The sequence below is a fragment of the Cyrtonyx montezumae genome, unplaced genomic scaffold (genome assembly GCF_038088225.1).
Source record: "Cyrtonyx montezumae isolate F1298 unplaced genomic scaffold, pur_monq_1.0 scaffold_3, whole genome shotgun sequence".
Taxonomy (NCBI): Eukaryota; Metazoa; Chordata; class Aves; order Galliformes; family Odontophoridae; genus Cyrtonyx; species Cyrtonyx montezumae.
In genome coordinates, this window is record NW_027072034.1 from 22,166,975 (window position 1) to 22,189,809 (window position 22,835).

Here is a 22,835-nt window from a genome sequence, read left to right on the forward strand (position 1 = left end):
AAATGCAGTTCTCTGATACGCTGTAGGAAAGCTCCCGGAGGTAAAACTCCATTATTTTAGAATCTGTGCTTAAAATATAGTTGCTAAAAGTACGGACATTGTAACTAGACAGAATTCTTACACCTGCAGCCAATAGTAATTAAATACTGCTTTTAAAGGTAGTTTACTCAAGTTTGATACGTAGAAATCAGCATGAAGTTTCATCTTTATCTCTTCACATGTCCCTCAGATTTATGTGCCTATAAAGGAATGCTTTGGTGAAGTATCTTAACAAGCGCATTTTTATTGCAGTGTTAATTCTTGCCTGATTTTAATTAATCAGTATTAGGGTAATTTTACAGCCCTTCAGCCTTGAGCTACCAGTGAAGGAGTTGCATGTCACAACCCTCAGAGCAGACTGGGCAGGAAGGCCCCCAGTTACATGCAGAGCCTCCGTGAAATTGGTGGATCCCCATGTGTCTGAGCTTGGTGGAATCTATGGTCCAAGCACACAAGAAGGCCAAATGCTGCTCACAGAAATATATGCCCTTTCCCAGAAGCCCAGTGTCTGGAGCACATTGCTCCTTACAAATTTCAGCGTATTGATTCTGTCCATTTTTAAAAATGCTTTTTTGGAGGCTCTCAGTTTTGCTCTAAGACTGTGTACAATTCTTTGCATCTTCCCCGAGTATCAACAAGAGGAACACCTTCCCTACCAGTGGAGCTGCAAGGACACAGAGTACAGTTGACAGGGACTGAGCACTGTAGGACTCGACTAGTTTTGCAGGGGCAGTTACTTCAGTAAGAATCCTTCTGAGGTGTTTTCTAGATATGAAAAGGGATTTTGGAATGTTTCCGTTTCATGCCCATTTAGCCACCGTGCCGCAGAGCTCCCTGAGGAACAGTCAAATAGACGCATTTTCCCTCTCCCAGAAGAAGGTAGCGAGTTCATTAAGTTGGATTCGCTAAGCTAACTGGGGGAGGGGGAAGGTCCATCTTGGGAGGCGTGGGCTCTCCCTGCCGTTTCGGGTTGCAACCGGTGTTGTTTTGCACGTAGGTGTGCAGGGAGTTCCAGAGGGGAAACTGTGCGCGTGGAGAGACTGATTGCCGCTTTGCGCATCCGGCAGACAGCACAATGATTGACACAAACGACAACACCGTAACCGTGTGTATGGATTACATAAAAGGTCGTTGCATGAGGGAGAAATGCAAGTATTTTCACCCTCCTGCACATTTGCAGGCCAAAATCAAAGCGGCGCAACATCAAGCTAACCAGGCTGCAGTGGCAGCCCAGGCAGCTGCGGCAGCTGCGACTGTGATGGTAAGTGCTGGCATATATGGCTGCTTTTCTTGACAGAAGCTCTTTGATGCCTATTTTGCTTCAGTATAATGCTATTTGCTTATACTTTATTTTCCCTTTTGCTTTTTTTTTTTCTTTTTTTGGTAAAAGATAAGAATTTTTAAAATTACTATTATTGCTTGATGGGAGGAAGCACTCTTTTTCTTTATTCTCTTATTTTAATGCTGTATTTCTATCCAAGACAGTGAAGCAAATGACGCTCTATACCACTTCTGTTCTCTGCCTCGATCATGTGTTAAATTCACCCTAGTATTTCCTCTCTCTGACAACAGACAGGCATGTGGAAATTTGGAAGAAAAGGAAGACAAGCCAAGAGGTCTTTGCTTCAGTTTAGTATTAGAAATGCGCTAAGATTCAGTTCACCCCACTTTAGATGCCCTTCAGTTAAATACCTAACCCAGCCGCTTTGATTTCACCCTATGGGCAGTGAAGAAAACCCAGCATGTTTATCTACACTGCTTGTCTGATCCACCACCACTGGTGCCTGTCTGAGAGAGTGGAAGAATTAGCTTCTGGAGATAGATGGCTTTCCTCACCGCCTAAGAAATGCTGACTCTATCTTCTTAACTTTGGCTAAGGCAGATGAGTCTCACTCTAAGAGGCCTTTCTTACCTCTCTGATGACAGGGCAAGTTGATTGGATCTCTGTGCTACCATTGTTTTCTTTTAGCATAACAGGGTTTAGAAGTGGTAAAGTAAAATGGGAATAATTAAGAAAAAGCAGAGTAAATGTAGTCAGAATTTCTGTGTTCAGAAACTTGAAAGCTGTTCGAACACGGCAGCCCATCCGTTCACCAATATTGGTTATCTCTTATGGCTGTTTCCAGGAAACTTGTTAATTTTAAATAAAGTAGTATTGATAAAGTTAAAGAAATCAAGCATGCAGGATTTGACTTGGAAGACAAAATTGCTGGCAGAAAATCAAAGAATCATTGTCCTCATTGCTGGCACTGTGCAAATAATTAAGCAGATGCAGTTTGTGGACTTGTGGGCAGTGCATACAATAGTTATAGACAATATAGTTATTCTGTGAGTAAGGAGCCTACCAGAGCCAGTACAGTACAGTATATAACTACCTCAGGCTATTGTATTTAGCAAATTAGCAAAGACAAGACTTTCTGAGGAACAAAGTGTAAGTTATGCAAGGAAATAAACCTCTAAACAGAAGAAAAAAAGTAATTCTTTTTTTTGCACCGAGTAATGGTTAGGTATGTCACTTTAAATAAACTACATTTGCCTTAAAGCAAGATGAAGTATCTGGAAACACAGAATTGAAATTCTGATGTCATAAGGGAAGAAGTCTGAGACCTATAACTCAATGTAACTTTTAACAGAAAAAATGTACAAAATACTTTCATTTAATATTTAGACTCTCAGATAGAAGAGATTATTTTCAATCTGACTATTTTTTACTTACTGTGGATTTGAAAGAATAAAATAAAGTAAATGAAAAATCACCAGAATAACAACAACAAAAAAGTAGCAGAAAAGATGCATACTTGCAAGCTGTCCAGAATGAACAGGTTGGATCCAGAGAGCAAAAGTAAAGCAGATATACAAACATTTACACATAAGGCTCACTTGGAGTTTGTTGCAAGGTCAAACTGTGTGTAAGAGGTTTTTCTACCTGAGGGAACTGTCTGCATTGCTTTGGCCTGGAGTGTGTCTTCATAGGCAACCGTGGTGAACTTTGTTAGAGCATTGTAGTTAGAACTTGTAAGGCCATTGAAGATCAATGAAAACTACAGTCTGGGACCAGAAAATGCCCTGCCTCTATTTTCATACTCTGAAGATCAGGAGTATTTACTCAGATGTCTTAGGTGACCTCATACTTGAAGTTAAAATGAAGGGGACAGACCTTGTGAAAAAGGCTACATACCATGTGTAGCTTAAATCAAAAGTGCATTAGAAGACAATCATCTGTCATTGTACTCAGGGAGCTCCAAATATTCCTGTACTGCACCAGAAAACATAGAAAGTCGCAGAAGAATGTACAGCAGCCTGAGCTAAAATGTGGATTGGTAGTAGAGATTGGAAGGGATCTCGGAAGATTGTCTAGTTTACCTCCCTGCTCTGGTTGGATGAGCTCCATCAGACAGCCCAGGATTGTGCCTAGTTGGCTTTTGGATGTCCCCGAGAATGAAGACTCCATAACTTCTCATAAAAATATCAGTTAAATGCCTGCGGGTTAAACTTTGTGTGGAAGGCAAGAGGAAAGCCAGACAAATTTCCAGGATGGGAGGTGAGGGTCAGAAGAGCATAGAGAAGTGGAGAAAGACAGTCAATACAGAGATAGTTAACAAGTGAGATCAGACAATACAGATAATATCTGTATTTGGATTATAGAGGTAATTAACTGAAATGCTTTAGTCTTATTGATGTTGCTTTGAATTTATGGACTTCATCATCATATAATGCTGAATTCAGTTATAATACTTAACCTACACATAGACTTCCATCAGTGGTGGATGCAGATGGTCTGAGGTTCTGTTAGCACAGCCAGGGTAACACACATCAGCTGTGCAGTGAAGGCTGGAGTTTCTTGTTACATCTGAGTCTTGACCCAGACAGATTATCAGGTCCTGAGTATCACAGAATCACAGAACTGTAGGGCTTGGAAGGGACCTCTAGCGACCATGGAGTCCAACCCCCTGCCAAAGCAGCTCCCTAGCCCAGGTTGCACAGGTAGGTGTCCAGGCGGGTCTGGAACGTCTCCAGAGAAGGAGACTCCACCACCTCTCTGTGCAGCTGTGCCACTGCTCCATCACTGCACTGGGAAGAAGTTCCCACGCACATTTGCTTCAATTTGTGGCCATTTCCCCTTGTCCTATTGCCACACACTGCTTAGAAAATAACTCAGAAATGTGTTGCAGAATGGATAGGGAGGATGCTAGGAAGCCTCATGCAACGTAGCTATAACAGAGCTGGGAACGAGGACAGCAAAGGCTATCCTGCAAAATTCCCTGCTGGCATTAGCTAATACCATGACTGTAAGCTGTAGGCGTTTTGTGCCTTGTCCTCTTTTTGAGACTTTTGTTCCCTATTTCCACATACCGATGTCAGAAGAGACAATCTGCATATCCTGAAAAAAAGGTTAAACATCCGCATATGCATTGAAAAAAAAGGGAATTTACAAGTAAATCATCCTTTCTGTCTAAGGGTTTGTAAGAATCATTTACAGTACAAAATCTGAAAGAAATACGTGATTTTTTTAAAAAAAGAATATCATCGTATCAACCACAGGTTTAGTCTTACAGTGAAAATATACAAAAATATGTATGTCTATGTACTGTGCCTACATATTTTCTTTAAAAAAATTTGATAATGCTAAACCGGTACTATAAGTCACATTTCAGTGTTTAATACTGCTAGGAGCAGTATTTTTACTCCCTGCTTCCAAAGCTGGTACTACAAGTTGTAAAAAAAAGAATTTAGATAAAGTGTTTCAAATTCTGAAAGGCTGTTGTTTTTTCCTCTCGATGTAAAGTGGTAAGTCAAAGGAAAAAAAAGTATCTACAAAAATGACCCACCTTTAGGGAAGACTGTAAGGAATTAATGATAAGTTAGTGTAACGGGACGTATTATTTATTCATTGGAAAAGGAGAACCTCTCTCATTTGGAACCCCAAAGCTGTTGGATTATGCACTTTGGTTGCCTAAGCCCCTCTCCTCGCAAGCACAAATACTGGGAACGCTTGTGATGCATTACAATTTTCACTAGTGCTTTTTATTTGAACGTGCAGCATTCCAAATTTAATTGTGCACCTGGAAAACACTTGGTTTGGCTAACTTATCAGAAATTCTTGTAGGAGTATCCTTAAAACTTTCCGCATCTCTGTGAAGTGTTTATAAAATGCTTAATAGTGTCTGCAAGCTGCTGTTTTACTCAACTTTCCTGAATTTCAAACATCTATATTTTACTCTCTTATATGCTTTTAACTAAGGTATAGTAGATGCATTTTTGCTTCAGTACTAATTCGAAATGTAATATTCATTTCTTTAGAAGACATTTTTGTTGTTGTGCATGCCTAGTGTTTTGTATGTTGTATATTGCATTCAGAATATTTTTTTCCTTCTCACCTATCCACAATGCAATGCCGTTCCCATGATGCACCTCTGCTTGCTGTTTACCTGTATGTTAATTCGCTTGAATCCCATTGGCCCACTGCCATCATGTGCTCGCTGCCTGTTATTAAAAGACTCAGTCGACTGCCAAAGCAATGAAGCGACCTCTCGAAGCAACTGTAGACCTGGTACTTTGACCTTTCACCTTTTGCTTTGCATGTAGCTTTTTCGGAGAAGCAACTAATGAAATTTGTATCGCTTTCTTTTAAACATCAACCGGAAATGATTTCACATACTCTTAATTTACCGGAAACTCAGTACCGTATTTATCCATCTCATTCTCATACGTAATAAACGCAGATGATTTAGTTTGGTTCCTAACACGGTTTCATTTTTAAATACCTTCTCATGAAAAGTCGAATTGAGATAAAACTGCTTTTGTAATTGAAAACGCTTAACATAATCCATTAATCTGTGTAATAATAGGAAACAGTATTTAAATTGAAAAATAAAAACAAAAAAAAACCATACTTGGCAATGAAACACAAGTGGTTTTTTCTCCCTGTGGTATCTGAAAACCTCTTTAAAGGAAATGCCATTTTTGTTGCTTTAAAGGCCTTTCTTTTCAGTAGTTGTGCTGCTACAGTTTTAGGTTAATAGTACCATGCTTTTGCTATCAGTAACAAAATTTCACTCATTTTACATTGCTGTGCTTTGAGTTAATATGCATGGCGAGGCATCTTTAGCCGCTTTGAAAATAATAAGTTCTTGTATCTTTGTATATGTTGCAGACAGCGCCTTAAAAACTGCTCCGTTTTAACTTAACTTTCTTATTCACAGGCCTTTCCTCCTGGTGTTCTTCACCCTTTACCAAAGAGACAAGCACTTGAAAAAAGCAATGGTGCCAGTGCCGTTTTCAATCCCAGTGTCTTGCACTATCAACAGGCTCTTGCCAATGCTCAGCTGCAGCAGCACGCAGCGTTCATCCCGACAGGTATGTTGCACCCGCACCGCACCCACCTTGCTCTAGGCAGCCTGCACATGGAGCAGTTGTGCTGGCCGAAGCTCCCTGCCCTGCTTGAGATGAGGCCTGCACAGATATTTCCATGCTGATTGAATTCCTTGCGCAGAGTGCGAGGGGTCAGGCCGAAACTTCCACGTGCCATTAGACTGCTTGTCATTTTCATGGCCTCCATTATCACCCACGGTGTGCCCTTTTTTCCTGCATCGAATTGGCTATATTCTGACTTCACCTGCTAGAGCTTTCCTAGGGAGTGAGAGGGCGCAACACCGATAGGAAAAGTCTGGGAAAAGCGTATGGCTTTGGAGGTGCTGGGGGTGTCCCTTCATGGCCTCTCTGTTGCTGCTCTGCAGCAGTGCACCAACACAGGCCTTCTGCTTATACCCACACAGAAGCATCCCCAAAACAAGTTCCTCCCCGCCTTGGTGCTAAACAGGCTTAGAGGCATCAGATTTGTTTTCATGGCTTTCCTCTTGGCACACAGCCAGTGCTTTTCCTAGCATGTGCAGCCAAGAGCTGGGGCTTGAGCCATCCACATGAACCAAAGGTGAGAGGATGTGCTCTGCGTGTCTGCACAGAGTCCTGGGAGGTCCAGTTGTCCAGAGGGCTACTGCAGCTTGAGCTGCACCAAACTGCAGTTGGTGTTGGGGCTCCTTTCCAACACCATGAAAGAGGGAGCACATGGTATTTACACAGACAGTATCACCAGGATCCTTTAAATTACATCAGTCACCCTCACTCCAACCCTTCTGCAGGTGAACTTCCCCTCTAAGGAGAGAAGTGTTTTGGTCTGTGACTGACAAGTGGCATGTTCTGGTGTCAGAACATCATCAAGGGTGAACATCCAGAATCCTTTGAAACTACTTGTTTGCAAACATTCTTGACATTTCAGCTATGTTATTTTAGTTTATAGAAATAATGCTGGTTATAACGGGGGATGAGACACAACATGCAGGGACTGCCCGGTCTATCAGCATCCCCATATGTCTTTAAAGATGAAAATAAACACAGATGGCATTGACTTCATGTGATTTTGCTATAAGGCCTGAGTAACAACCTTGGAGCCTGCCCCTGTGTTGATAATAGCAAGTTATAGGATGCTGTATTTTTAGCACATTCTTGCACTAGAATATCTGTGGCAGAAAACACACCAGCATTTATGGGAGTGTATGCAAAAAACAGTGAGACTGCCTATATGGATGTGAATGGAAGATTGCCCTGTGCTTGCCAGTGTACAGAACCCTCCACAAATTTATTGTGTATCATAGCCCTAACAATTTGCACTATGGTTTGCATTATTCCTTCTCTTCAGCACGCCCTTTCAGGGCTTATCACTGCTGTAAGCAACTGCCATAGTCTTCAAATGAACTCTGGAAAATAGAGTAGTTTAAACGTTTTTCAGTGAAATAGCATTTGTAATTTTCCAGACTTCTGGAGTACTCACACTTCTTGAAGTGTTTCATTCTTTGTGCCATTTATGGTCCATCCCTCTTTCCAACTGATGGTTATCGTTACAGTTTTATCTTATAAATTTCAGACGACATAGAGGGTGTCTCTGGGAACTAAGTCCTAAAAGCCAGATTGCTGGCAAGTCCAAAGCAAGTGCACAAAATAAGAAGAGAGAGGGGGATAACACAGGTGAATGCCCATGGTGGAAGACCTTTCTCAAGGTGCTGAACCTCCTGCTCTTGTGAGCGCTGTCAGCACCTAAAAAAGATGTCAGAGAGATGAGCGGGATACGGAAGAAGTCTAGGAAGGGAGAACCCACTCTGAATGAGTGGATATAACATGGGTTTTGTTGAAGATGGTTCCCCCAATAGTCCCATGTTTCCTGGGAAGTCCCAGAGAAGGTTGGATCCGGTAGGCATGAGGCCTGTCATGTCACCCAGCCCTGAGGAGCAATGCACGACGTTATCTATGGGATTTAAAATGATGATGTGATATTTTCTGAACTGGTATAATTTTCAAATGTGTTCCTGTGTGTGTGTGTGTGTGTGTGTGTGCGTGTGTTGTAAAAGTTAAATTTTAAGACAAGTTTTGCTGCTGGAATATATATAAAACTTAATTGTTTTATATAACCTCTCTGCTTTCTTAATCACTTGCTCACCTAATGACAAGTGTGGGGCTCCACTTAGCATGGCTCATTTCCAGATTTTTTCACTTCACGTGTTTTCCATCAGTTTGATTGCTTCATCACCTTTCCTTCTTGTTTGGTGAATGATCTCAAGAACAACAGATCTTTTCTCTCCTCTCATTGCTGTTCGTTAGCATTTTTATGGCCGCCATCCTACGAACTGTGTATTTTCCAGGGGTTGTTCTTCCGTAAGGTCATTCATAGTTAGGCTGCTGCTGGGACAGCTGTAAGCAGGAATATAGGAAGCATATTTGACTTAGTATCAAATATGTGTGTGTGTGTGTGCGATACCAGTCTCCTTGCCTCCTCACTTTCGCCAGCTTGCTTTACGCTCTGTGTCAAAAGCACAACATTGTTCTCTCTTTTTTTTTATGGTCTTCTCAGAAAGGCTAAAGCCATTCAGCACCGAGACCCAGCGGCCTTTTTGCTGCCAGGGTTGCACACTTTTAGGCTTTTGGCTCGGAAGTTGTCCCACTAGTATTTTTGTTGGTCAGAAGCACCTCCCTGCTTCATGCCTTGCATTAGAAGTGCGTAGGTTAACATTAAGCATCGGCTGGACAAAGCCCTTGCGGAGTAATATTGGATACTTCCATTTTAGTTTTTCTTGATGAATCCTCTCAGTGTTAAGCTGTCCGAATTACGCAGTGAGCTCTAAAACTGCAAGATAATGTGCTATTTAATCAAAGATGTTTCTGTAAGCAAAAACCTGTTGCTGCAGACTTAACGTGCACAGAAACGCATCAAAAGTCACATACTCGGGTAGGAGTTTTAATGTGAACCTAATCACATTTTTAGCATTAAAGCAGAACTATGAATGACCTTAAACTTTTCATTTAACTAACTTATCTGTGGTTATGCTTGAATCGCACTTTGAATGTTAACTCTAAACAGCTAACCTGTTTCTTCCCTTTATCCACTTTTTTCACCTATCATTGCATGACACGCAGGGTCAGTTTTGTGCATGACACCCGCTACCAGTATTGGTAGGTTCCAAATTTCTTTATTGATCTCTTTTATGCTGTATATGATGTATATTCACTTGTTTCTAAAATGGTAGGTGAGATTTAGGCGATGACTAGAACTAAAGGCTCACTTGTCCTTCTGGTTGACTTTGTGCAATACTTAGATTTGTAGACGAAAGCTGCAGTTCAGATGTGATATCACCTGCTATAACAACTACACTGCAAAAGCATAATGTCATGAATTCCAGTCTGCTTTTCAGTTTTCAAAGTTTTATTTCCCTTTATATTTATATTGTCTAGTACTATAAAATCATAAAATACCGGAAAAGCCAGCAAGTTTCATCAGTGTTTTAAAGTTTCATAGTGGTGTGCCTATTTCTCCTTTTTGCTGTGTGTTAGAAAGTTTTATCAGCGTTTCCCAGAAATGTGTACTTTTGATCCACAAAAGTTTGGTTGAAACCCACGATATAAATCTCGCTCGTCCTTTAAATATATTTATATCTCAGAATGAACATTTTGAAGCAAAATTGAAGACCAGTGTAGCAGACTCTGAGATGGGAAAGTCATATTTCTATTCTGCAGCCCCATCCCAGTGATACTTTTTTTGTGGAAGGGGGGGGCTACTCAGATAAGTGGTTAAAATATCAGGCTTTTAAAAGGTAAGATCAGTGTGCTCTTGGGAGCTTGCTGATTAAAATCCATTCTTAAAAGGAGCAAAAAGCAGCAACTTTCACAAAATTGATCTTGCTCTTTTAGGCCAAACAAAGCACTATTTAAATCAGGAAAATGGTTGTCATCCTTCTTCTGATTTTTGCCTCAAAGCAGATGGCAGTTTAACTCTGATAAAGTCTAGCAGTCGTGCTGTGCTAGTAGGGAAAAAAAAATACAAAACACACAAATTGGATTACTTAGGAAGACGGCGAGTATCTGGCTGAGTTCAAAATGAAGATGCACGATAATAACTTGTTTTTAATTCCGTTTAAAAATTAAGATAAGCAGTTACCATTTTCCTTCCCAGTTCAAAACGCTGTAGGTTTTCCTTCAGTAGACTTTTATTCTGGAGCGCTTTGTAGCAACGCTGGGGAAAAACAAAACTGCGTAGCAGTTCTCAGGTGGCAGAATGTTTGGGTAGAGACCCATCCTAAGAGCTGACACCCGCATTTTCAGTGGTCCTTGCTCTTATTTCTGGGAATCGCCGATCGTGTTGACAACCTTCCTTTAATTGTACTTGTAATAAGCTATTTTCCCTTTTTGTTTTTATTTCTCCGCCACGCTTTCTCGCTTTGCACTGTGATTGCATGCCATCTGCTGGTTTAACCCATGACGATGGCTTGCCGCTCTTGATATTCACCATGCCAAAAATACCACTTCTCTTACCATAATGCTGCACCCTCCTGTTCATTGCTTCCATGGTTCCCCTCCTGAAAGTACCCATGATGCACAACGCTACGGCCGCCACTGTCTCTGCAGCAACAACTCCTGCAACAAGTGTTCCCTTCGCCGCAACAGCCACAGCAAATCAGGTTTGCTCCTTTTAAAGCTTTCTTTCACAAGATCCCGAACTCTAAATGAGTGCTGAGATTTTATTTATTTTTATTTTTTAACAAAAAAAATTCTCCCGGAGAATTTTTTTTTTCTGTGTTTACCCCCATCAAATTTTATTTTTAAGTCGTTTATAGCAAGTGTTTGTGGGACAGGTTGCACTTATTTAGAGTTAGCATTTGTTGCAAATAATGATGTAGCTGTGTTTTGTGTTGCGATGTTTGTACCTAATTATTGTGTAATTAACCCAGCTGGAATTAGAATCACCGTAGTACTGGACTGCTGATGATAGCCTGTTATTAGTTTGTTATTAACTCCTAAATTCAAAAGGAAGACATCACAGGTTAATGTAACCTTCTCCGTGCGGTGTGTGGAAGTCACTAATCTGTAAGCACGGAAGCTGTCCGAAGTAACAAGCGGGAGAAGGCAGCTGAAAATAAAGTGGAGAGAAACAAAACGCAATGTTTTCTGTAAATGCGGGTGATCAAAACAGCCCTCGAGGTGTTTATGACTGTGTCTGCTTTATGTTTGAAAGAGCATCTTCAACCTGAAAATAGTATTTCCCTAAGGAAGCACATTGTTACTGCAGTTCCCCAGGATTATTGGCATAAACAGCGTAGGCAAGATGTGCCTTTCTAGCTTTCTGCTGCAGTTTGTTATGTTGATGGCAGTTTTCATTCTGCTACAGTCTCCCCCTCTTCCATTAGGACTGGTCTGTAGGGAAGCCATATCTATCACAGCTCCCCGTGAGCAGCATTGATTCCTCCATTCAAGGAAGCTCAGCTCTGGCTTTTTTTCCTACTTTCTGAGTTCCACAAGAGCACTGGGATGCCCCATTTTCCCTCAGCTCCAGAGAGTTCAAACCGCAAAGCAAGGACGAAGCAAGTTTGCTCCCCAGAAGCAAGAAAAGGTCTGAGACCATGTCACGTCTCCCTGAGTTGCTCCTGGTCAGGCTGTAGGCTGAGTAATCCCCTCCCCCTGCCAGTGAGTTACGAGGATATCCGTGAAAATCTTTGCACAATGATGCTTTACCAGCAGACTGATAAATTCCACATTTTTCAAAGTCACAAAACAGTGAAAAAACAGAATTTGCTCTGAGAGGTTATTTACAGTAATCTAGGGAAAATATACTACCTCTGAAATACACCCCACTTTATAAAGAAACACAGCCTAGTCCATTTTCTCTTCAGTTTTTGAAAGGTTCACTTGCCAGCATTGCAGTGCTTGTGCTCCTATGGGCGTTTTCATCAGAAGAGAGTTGTCATCTTGTGCACTCCTTTCCGAGGGCTGGCTTGTTTTAAGGAAGGAACACATGGTATGCACAAGGAGGGAGGTGCACTAGACCGGTGCGGCATTTAACTGTCCTTCCTTGCTGCATTTCAGCTATGGTAGTGCAGCAGGCAGGTGCTGGCCAAAGGGCCTGTGGTGTGTGGGATGGTGGGTTAGTGAGCGTGGAAGAAAATGCCTGCCAGAGAGTGGCCTGGTGGTACCCAGGGCTGTTCTGGGATCCCAAAGTGGTGACAGAGGAGTTTGGGAATGAGAAATGAGAAAACGGGACTGTTCTGGGGAGCGGCTCAGCTGGGACTGTCACTGAGCACTGCTGTGAAAGGTGCCTGGGGAACGTACCCACAAAAGGGCCAGGGTTTTTTTTACATTATATTTCACACAAGAAACTAGAATCAGTGGGAGACAGAGGTGTGTCTTAATGCATTTTCTCAACTAGGAGGACAGCAGGCAGAGCCCTTCTGCAGTTCCCAGTGCAGATGTTATTTGCACTGGAGGATTAGAGCATTCTGAAATTACAGGAGTTGTTGAAGTATCTGTTTGGACTTATTTGGTTACACGTCTCCGTGTATGTATACACAATTCCATGCTGAAATTAAAGGATGGTTTAACACAGGGATGGGTTTCCACTTGTTTGGCTTCAGCCACTTGGCAGCTCAGCATCCAGTTCATCTGCTTTTCTGTAGGTCCGTGCTGGGGCAACGTGACTTTCCCTGGAGGGTCCTGCCTCTTTCTGCTGGCCCTATTAAAAAAGAATTGTACTTAGAAGTAGGTGAAGTAGAAGTAGTTATCCTTACAAGAGGTAAATCTCGAACTTTGCTGCTTATTTATAACCTGCTAGAGTTGGAGACCAAGCTACACTGGAAAAGGCCCCATGGTAACTCTGTGGTCCTCACCCTAGATATTTCTCTAGCCCAAGAGGGTCATTGACTTGACTTCAACTGTTAAGACTTTGCTTACGGTCATCATATCCTTTATTAGTGCCCATTTGTATGGATCTACACTCTCCTGTGTATTTCAGAAAAGGATACCTTTATTCCCATCTAGATAAATTTTCCTTTTCTGAACTGTGCACAACCACACATTCATGGTTTCTCTGTGGGATCCAGTTTCTTCTTTCCAGCCTATCTACTGCATTTTTTTTAATCAACCTTCAGAATGTTCTATGTCTGCTCCTACAGCTTCTTCTCACAGTGCCAGGCATGAAAGGAAGGTCATAGCAGTGCTTATTTATATGGCTCGATATCTTTTGACTTAATATTCAAGCCTGGGGGAAAGATTGCTGTACTTCCTTCAGGGTCCTAGAAGCACCAGTGGGAGGGAACATCAGCATGCCAAAAGCCCAGGAGTCTCAGCTAATGGCTGAAAAAAACTTAACAGTTCTGTAGGGTCCAGAAAATTATTTAGCATGTGCTAACTGTACTTTGAAATTCTTCTCTGAAAGTAATAACGGTTCCCATTTTCCCCTTCTCCCATTCACAGCTGCTCCAGCCATACCCACCAGAACTGTGCTGGAAGCTGTGGCTTCTTAGCCTGGCTTCCTGCTTAGTGAACTTAGGTGTTTTGGGACGTGAACATCATCTTGCAGGGTGGAACCAAGTCCCTGGAAGCATGGAATAACTGGGAGAAGTGTCAGGGAGTATGAACAGAGGGCTTGGCACCAGCTCCCTCTAGTGCATGCGAGTGTGCAGGCATATGTCAACATCTTATTTAAGGCATTAATAGAGGATAACTGTGTGTAAATATATGCTTCAGATATCTTTAACAAAACTTGTAGTTTTTATTCATATTCAAATAGCGGACTGGTCAGTGCATCAGATAGCACGTGAGCAAGCAGATCAGTTGTTCTCTTTTCAGTTACACTCAGAGCTATTTGTAAGATATCAAAGAGGACAGTCTGCCCTGCCATCGTTTGAAAGACTCAGTGTTACTCTGAATTCTGGTACTGAATTGCAATTTTTAATGATGCCAGCATAGTTGATTCGGTTGTGCATCGGCTGACACTTCAGGTTGTCCCAAGATAACCTTGAATGTCTGAAGTTATCCAAGACAGGCTTGGCGGACACAGCACAGGAACCATGGGGCAAACTGCACACTTCTGAATATGCAGCTGGATGGCAGGGAGGAGAGCTGAGCCCAAGCAGTAGAGAAGCCTGGTGAGCCTGAGGCACCAATCCCACTAAGGGATCTCCATGCTCCACTGACCTCCTGGTGAGATGGCACCACACTGTTGACTGCCATGGGAGTTTAAACACCACTGTTTATGTGTTTTAATGTGTCTTCGAGGTACCTGTGTGTGCTTCCTTAATTGTTGGCTGCTACGGAGTGATGAACAAATTCCAGATTGCTTTAAGGAAGACAGTCTCGTTCATATCATTTCAGTACAGAACACTACAGCCTTTATTTTCTGTCGCAATGCAGGTGGGCTGAAGACTGATCATATAGAAGAAGTATTACAGAAAATACTGGTTAGAGAGGCAAACACAACATCATTCTGCTGGTTATGTGACCTTTAGCCAAGGAAGAGAAATTAAAAGGCGGATCTAGTAGAAAAATGAACTACTCACAGGCTGTGTCTGAAAAGAATTCTAAGATCAACAGTCCCTCTCATGCTAAGGCTTGTGATTATCTCGCACAGCTGCTTTAAATTATGTATCAGTGTTCACACTAAATGAGGTGGTAATTATGCAGATATTAATTATGGAATCGTTTGTTAGCCTTCAGTTTTGTGAAAATTATAAAAATACAAAGAAGTGAAAATAAAACTAATGTGTTACATTGCAATTCCCGAAACAAGTGAACAATGAAAATACTTGCCTCGGAATTCACAAAGTCATTAACATTGCATAAAATACAAATGTGCCAAATTCTTGGCAGGGATTTCAGAAGCCATGTGTGGCAGCTCCCTTGGGTGTGAGGGGAGCAGGGAAGTATAGCATGAAAACACCTTTCTTGGCCAGGAAAGGTGTGTGGCTGCCCAAAAAGCAGATTGCCATTAGACTGAAACGTCCTTTGACACCTGTTGAGTCCCAGGCAACTGAATTTTTCTCTGCACTTGCTCCCTCTAGCAATATAGAGCACTGTAACCCCAAAAAGGGTGTCCTCTCCAGGCTATGCCTTTCACCTCAAGAAATCTTCTGGTGGGGCAGGTGGCTGTTCTCAATGCTACTGAGCAATGAAAAGGCTTTTGCTGTTTCCACTTGCTCCTTTTGGAAACACGCTGAACATGTAAAGAGGAGAATCACAGAATCACAGAGTCATTAGGGTTGGAGAAGACCACTAAATTCATCTCGTACAGCTGCCACCCTGTCAGCACCATGCAACCATTTCCCTCCGTGCCTCATCTACATGTTTCTTGTGCACCTCTAGATATGTTGAGTCCACCAACTCCCTGGCAGCCCGTTCCAGTGCCTCACCACTCTTTCTGAGGAGAAATTTTTCCTAATACACAGCCCAAACACCCCCTGGCACAGCTTGAGGCCATTCACTCTAGGCCTATCGCAGTCACCTGGGAGAAGAGGCAAGCCCCTCACCTCACCACAACCTCCCTTCAGGCAGTTGTGAAGAGCAATAAGGTCTCCCCTGAGCCTGATCTTCTGCAGACTGAACAATCCCAGCTCCCTCAGCTGCTCCCAGTAAGACTTGTGCTCCAGTCCCTTCACAGCTCTGTTGCCCTTCTGTGGACACGGTCTAGAGAGAGTAACAGTGTGCTGGGAAAGTGAACTGGAAGACTGGAAATGGTCTTTTGTGGACTGGTAAAAACAACCTTCTGAGAAGGAAGGTGGTAAAGGGAAACAAATGTCTCTTATGTCTTTAATGCCAGTGTGCAACATTACAAATAAGAGCCTACGCAGAACTGTTGTTAATGACTTGGAAAGCTTTCCTTGCAGTTTCTAAGGAAATGAGGAAACAAGCAGGATGGCATTTCTGCTGTGAAGCAGTACTATCTAAACAACTTTTGTCTTTTCTGACTCTCAAGTTTTGTTCTAAAAATTCCAGAAAGCCCCAAGTTAAATATTCCGATTTTAAATTCTGTTCTAACAGCAGAAAGGATCACAAGGACATGAAAAAGTCCAAAAAGGAGGCAGAAGAGCAGGTTATTTTCACAGTCACCTTAGCAGAGAGAGCCCTGGGCAGATGTACCAGCAAGCTGGGATGCTGGAGGAGCATCTCACCTTGCCCCACAGTGCGTGATAAAGGGCACTGAGTGCCCACACCAGGTTGGAGGAGTGAACCTTAAGAAAGTCTGACGGTAGTTGCACGCCACAAAGTGCTGCTCCAATTATTCCAATTTTAACTGGACAGTGCCCCAAACAGCTGCTGAAATCACACTGGTGAAGGCCAGCAATTAGCCTGACTGCATTGGCAAAATCTGGAGAGGTGTAGGAACAAGTCCTCATCACTAATATACTTGGGGGAAAGGATTAAGAACTTCCATTTCTTTCCTTTCTGTGTAGCAGCAGAAGGTTGAGTTCTTGGTTTGCTGGGAGGTTTGTTTTATCTTAAGCTATCCTTGATTGGGAAGAGTACCCTCCAGGGAAGATATTTGGAATAGCAACAGTCTGTCATGATGTGAAAGGCAAATTGAAACTGTTTGCTGCCTATTTCTTGCTAGATACCTCTGAATCAGAAGCCTCAGCTCAAACCAGTAATAAAGTCTGAAGACACTGAGTTACATGTAAGTAGACATAACTTTGAAAATTACATTTTCAGACTCAAAAGCCACAGCAAATGTCAAGCAGTGTCAAGAAAAGATCTTGTGAGTTGCCCTGAAACAACTGGCATTATGAAATGTGTGGCAAAACCTTGTTTTCTTAAATTGTGAGGCAGCAAACATGCAAACACCAAAATTTACCTTGGGGAATTCAAAGGAGCTCTGTTTTAAATCCTATGCAAACTTTAGTTACGTTTTTATTTCAATAACTTTTTTTTTTTTTTTTTTTTTTGTCTCTTCAGCTCAGAAAAAAATGGGTTTTTTTTTTCAGTAATTGCTACTCCCAACCCCTTGTCCTGGAGGGACTGCAAACTAGACCTGACTTCCCCTGCTTGCCTGCTAGATGGCAGTATCACATAACGTGAGCACTTAGCAAAGGTGAACACGTTTCTTTATGTAACAGATATTGAGACATATTTCCCTTCCCTGTTACAGCTTATCTTAACTTTCATAGCATCACAGTTAATATAATGGAGTTGTTTGATATGATGGCTTTCCTTTATGCTCTTTACTTCAATTATTCAACAAATGATACTTCGACAAGTTAAGTAAAAGTCTCTTGGGGCATCTATTTATTATTAAAATGTAGGAAAATTTTCCTGAGATCAAGTGATTTTGTAGGTATTTGGGGGAAAAAAGTGCATGAGTCTCCTTGTTCTTTGCACGGCTCATATCAGCCTGTTTTTTTCCATCATAAAATTTTAACAAGACAGCACTGTGCAGAGTTCCAGATGTATTTGCTTGGGACTCTGCTCTTTGGAACAATTTTGTGTGTACATCTGTAGCAGCTTCAGCTATTTGCCCTTGAAATGAACTAATACCATATTTTTATCTTCATATGTGATTTATTGGATGAGCATTTTGCCCACCAGAAATTCCATTCTTTGACCTTGAGCACGCAGGAAGCTGCCCACAGAACTGCAGTGAAAATATTGATTGACTTTATTTATTTGTTGTGCCTTCCGTGTCTCTCAGCTTGAGGCAGAGGTTTGTTAACTTTGACAGCTTTCACGTTGGGCACAGTGTTACATGCAGTGCCACACAAGATTATGTAGGCATGTCTACATTGAAGCATAGAATGGTTTGAGTCAGAAGGGACCTCTAAGGTTCACCTAATTCCAACTCCCTACCATGGGCAGGGAGATAGAAAATATTCAAATAAGAATAAAAACAAGGAAGTGATAAGTAGGTAATAGTGAGACTCAGTAAGTTTTCCTTAGGAAAGTAATAAATGCAGTGAGCTTTATAAAACTAAAAGAGTTCAGTAGCTGAGATCTGTCCTATTGTAGGTGTGGTGTCTGATGAGCAACTCGGATGAGGAAAATGTGAATGTGGTGCATTTCTGTGTTCAGGAGAAGTTTTGGATGTAGCAGTGGAGCATCGATCTGTGTTTGCCCTGTAGTGGAAGGCTCAACTTGAATGTGGGCTCATCTTGTGTATTGACTCAACTGAACTGCAGGAGGACAACAAAGTGGGGTTTGTAAAAATGTAAAATAAAATTTAAAAAAATAATGGATGAAGGCAGCTGTGGTAATGCAGGTTTGAAGAAGCCCTCCTGCAAGAGGAATATGGGCACTTCCACAGGGAGTGCACAGCTTGGCTTGGCCTTTCTTTCCTTTGTGCACTCAGTCCCTCTGTGTAAGCCTGTTACGGCGGTTTCTGAAGTTCAAGAAGAGGAGGAAAATGGCCTAAGAATAGGAAGTGAAAAACAGATGGTTGCCGTAGCTCAGATCTGCTGAAAGGTAACTTCCAGTGGGCATTCAAAACAGTCACTGTATGAGGGTTCCTAAAATACTACCGCAGTAATTTTCTCATTTCTGTGTAGTCTGTCTGAATTAGTATGAGAGTATGTTGCAATCAGTTCCGAGGCCAGTTAACAGTATTTATTACTTTACAGAAGAATAAATAAAAGAATACAGCATACAGAAGAGTAAATAAAAGCAGATTACTTTCATTTTAAAATGAGTAAATATGTATTAAGATGTTCTTAAATACTATCGAGTATTACTTGATACCTATTGATGCTCATAGCATGCCAGGGGGTTGACAGCACCATTGGTTTTGGTCTCTCTTTTGGGGCTGTTGGAGTATTAAATGAGAAGAGTGATGCTATGGAACCCTTGAGCCCTTTGGGATCCAACATTTGCCTTGATCTTTCTTCAGACCATGATGCAGAGCTAAATTCAGACAAGGTCTCTGTTGGCTTTGTAGTACCCTGATGTGGTACTCTGATGACCAAGAACTCCTACCTTACAGAAGGAAAATACACTGGTAGATTTATCCACATGGACATATGCTATTTCCAAAAGCCCACTAGCAATTACTAGTATGAGAGAGTTTATGGGGTTTTTTTTTGCCCAAACTGGATAAATCAGGAATAAAAGAGTGAAGAGCTGTAATCTTGGTTTAATGAGAACTTGATCTTTATACAAGACCACTACTGTTTATCCTTATAAGGGGAACTAAACATACAAAAGTAAGCCTATTTGAGAAACTTATAACATGTTTTCCTTACTCCTTAAGAACAAAGCCCGTGTTTGTCCCTGTATCTGACCCTTTGGATTCACACCGAAAAAGGATTGCTATATCTTGCCCAGAGAAACTGGACTGAATCAGCTTGCATGGGTACATGGCTGCGTGTTTCACTGTGGCTATGACAATGTGCAGTTTACGATGGCTGGTAAACATCCCACTGGGGAGAATACATAGACTTCTTAGTAGACCCCAAAAATGCAAGTTACCAAAGTAACGGGGTGGGCATTTTACCTCAGCAGCCTTTGCCAAGTGGCCCATGAAGCCGAGTGGGACCGGGGCAGACACAACTGGGGACACTCAGATTTAAGGAAGGAAAAGATGGACCAGGGCACCAAAATTATCAGTTGTAAGGGGATGGACTGTGAGGAAAAAAAAAAAAAATAGGACCTCGGCTCCTCAGGAAACATGTGATGAACCCTGTGTTAGTGACTGCATGGGAAGACAACCAAGGAGATCATCTGCAGCCTGCAGATCTCACATTTATATGCAGAGCAGAGGTCGCCTCATTGATAGGCAAAGGAGACAAATGCATTGGGAATGCATTGGATAAATGGAGAAGCAATAATTAGGCCCTGAATGAAAGGGAAGTGCACGCTTAGAAAAACAAAGTGAGCTGATATTAAATAGTAATATGCTGGAAAGGAAAACAGGGCTTCTAGCTATCATGAGAGCAGGAGCTGCAAAGGGAAGCCGTGACACCAAGTGGGGCTCAGTGTGTTTATGAACAGTGATGGTGGCAATAACTAAGGTGCTGGAGATGTGGAGTGTACCCAAGCAGCTCTCCAGCTGGAGTGTTTGGAGCAGACAGGCTCCACTTTTCACTCAAGTGGTTGAGGACAGGGTCAGGTCCCACACCTTGGGGCAGCATTGGTGTGAGTCCTGGAGTGGAGCACTGATTGACCAGGGAGAAATGGGAGGTAAAAGAAATCAATCTGCAAGGCTACGTACAAATTATCTATGACCGAGTATAATTGATATGATGGTGAGCACTCTCAGTAAATGTCTGAGTATTCTTAGACATTCTCTAAAACTCACCCTTTCCCATTTTTGATTGAGAAAGAAAAAAAGAGGCTGATTCATTGTGAAGACAAAGAACAAGGCACATGCCACAAAAGAACATTCGAAGAGAAAATGAAAAATAAAGAGATGAAGGCATTTCCCAAAGGCATTGGGAAATATAAATAGTCCTGGGTTTCGTGTCAAAGGGAAGAAATACTGTGTGTTGGTTTTATTTTTGGAGAGTGGGAAAAGTTATGAGACAGCCTGATATGAGCGGGCTGCCTGAAAGTATCTGTCGGTTTTAGTGTATACCCTCCTTACATCTGACCATCCTGCTGCTGGTGTGAAAAACATGAAAGTGGAAAATGTCACTGTGGTAGGAGTCATCTGCCCTGACGCAGATGGCTATGAGTTAAGTACCTCAGTGTGAACTGCTTGCTGCAGACTCTGACGTTGCGTGGAGGGGAAAAAGCATCATGAGTTTATAATTCGTCTCATGGTAAGACAAGTTGCCTGAGGTATGGTAGTAAGAAGTAAAACAGGGGGAAAAAGTAAAAACGGCTGTGGCTTGCATGTCTGAAACCATCTGAGATGCCTACAAGGAACTCCTATTAATACATTGCTCTGACATTGAAAGGCTGAGATGTTTACTGCGTATGAGTTTGTTTTTGGAGGGCTAAATGCTTTGCAGTGTTGAGGTCAAGCACGATCTTAATCCCACCTGAGAAAGTATTAACACTCATAAAGTGTAATTTAGAGAATTAGTTTGAAAACTTCTCCAAGAGAAACCTCTCCGAGCCAGACACAAAGTCATGTTTTCCTGCATGCCCACTGCGACAGATCTTTGAGTTGAACAGTTCATGTGCACTGACTTCATGCAGCGTGCTACATTTTATGTATTCATCATTTCATAATAAATCTGGATCTGGAAGCAGAATAAAAGATGCAACCGGAGGTTTCATGAGTGGTAGGCATGGTATTGGTAATACCCAGTCCTCATGCTAGGGAATTCAGTCATGTTAGTGGCATTAAGTGAAACAGCACACAGAGTAATGTGGAGGTCAGAAAAGGCTCACAGATGTGGAATTTCCACCTTAATCTGAAAGAAGTTGTCGGTTTTACCCCGTAAGTCTTGAGACAGGATGCAGTCACAGCCTTCTCTGCTGGGTCTGTGGGAACTGCAGGCTAATGCTGAGTTACCTGCTGCAGCTGGGAGCTGAAGAAGCCAGCTTTTACCAAAAGAAATTGGACAGTCAAACTCTCAATTGCAGAAATGTAGATCCCCTCCATGTATTACCAGTTTCATGAGGTGCAGTAACTAACAGTGGTGCTATGTGAGTGATTATGGTCTAGAGGGTGGCAGTCTCTGGCACTTCGTATGGGTACGGAGCAGGAAGGCAGCGATGCCTGTGGCTCAGAGCAGTGCTGTTTGCTGTTATTAAATCTTCGGTGCATTACTGTCGCAGACTGTAAGTGCCAGGCCATTGTGCTTTTGCCAGAAATAGTATTCGTATTAGATCTGTTTCTGCAGTAGCAGAAAGTCTGTTTTCCTGCATGTGTGTACCCAGTCCTGCAGATACAGATGTGGTGTTCTTCACACAAAGCATGAGAAAGTGCTTCTCCGTGCTCAACCCGTAGGCCGTTGCGCATGGGAGCATGCACGCACAAACTCACACTTGTGTTTTTCCATCTGTTATGCCCACGTTTACTGCGGCGTCAATACATTACATGGAGATGTTGGAAAGCTTAATAAATGTAATAGTATCACAGCACATGTGATGAGTCATGTGCGTACATAAGGAGATGTAATCCTTCCAACAGGAGTTTTGGTTCTTAGTCCTCTGTACAAGTAACGGGGAGTGCAGACTGCAGTAAGTGTTTGCAGGGTGTTCTTTGGTCACTGTGGTCTGTATAGTTTGTCCTCATTCAGCGTGCAGGCAGTAGAGCAGCTAGCAGCAATGCAGACTTAGATAGCTTCCATGTTCCATCAGAGCTTATTGCTTTGTTTGTAGGCTAAATGGGAGAGGTTCCCTGAGTATTTTCCATGTAAAGTAGTTTGTGTTCCTCTGTCAGACATGGTGGGAAAAAAAACAGCAAACCAGTTGCAGAAGCTGCTCCACGTGTGCAGAGCTGCGGTGGAGTTGTGATATCTTGGGAAAAATAGGGTGTGAAGATATAATTAAAGACTATGGGATGCATTTTACACTTTGTGGCTCGGGTTTAAAAAGCAATGTAGCTCCTC

At 42.1% G+C, this 22,835-nt stretch overlaps 1 protein-coding gene across 8 annotated transcripts in view; it reads left to right on the forward strand.

Moving 5' to 3' along the window:
• MBNL2 (muscleblind like splicing regulator 2) overlaps positions 1–22,835 on the forward strand; it is a 104,791-nt gene that overhangs the window by 76,618 nt on the left and 5,338 nt on the right. For 3 of the 8 annotated variants that reach the window (XM_065740823.1, XM_065740822.1, XM_065740829.1), the window contains 5 exons: positions 1,037–1,300; positions 5,537–5,590; positions 6,243–6,396; positions 9,505–9,540; positions 10,948–11,042. In XM_065740823.1, the coding sequence (XP_065596895.1) occupies positions 1,037–1,300; positions 5,537–5,590; positions 6,243–6,396; positions 9,505–9,540; positions 10,948–11,042 (603 nt within the window). The remainder of the gene's footprint in view (positions 1–1,036; positions 1,301–5,536; positions 5,591–6,242; positions 6,397–9,504; positions 9,541–10,947; positions 11,043–22,835) is intronic. The other 5 variants (XM_065740825.1, XM_065740826.1, XM_065740824.1 and 2 more) reach the window with 5 other exon arrangements.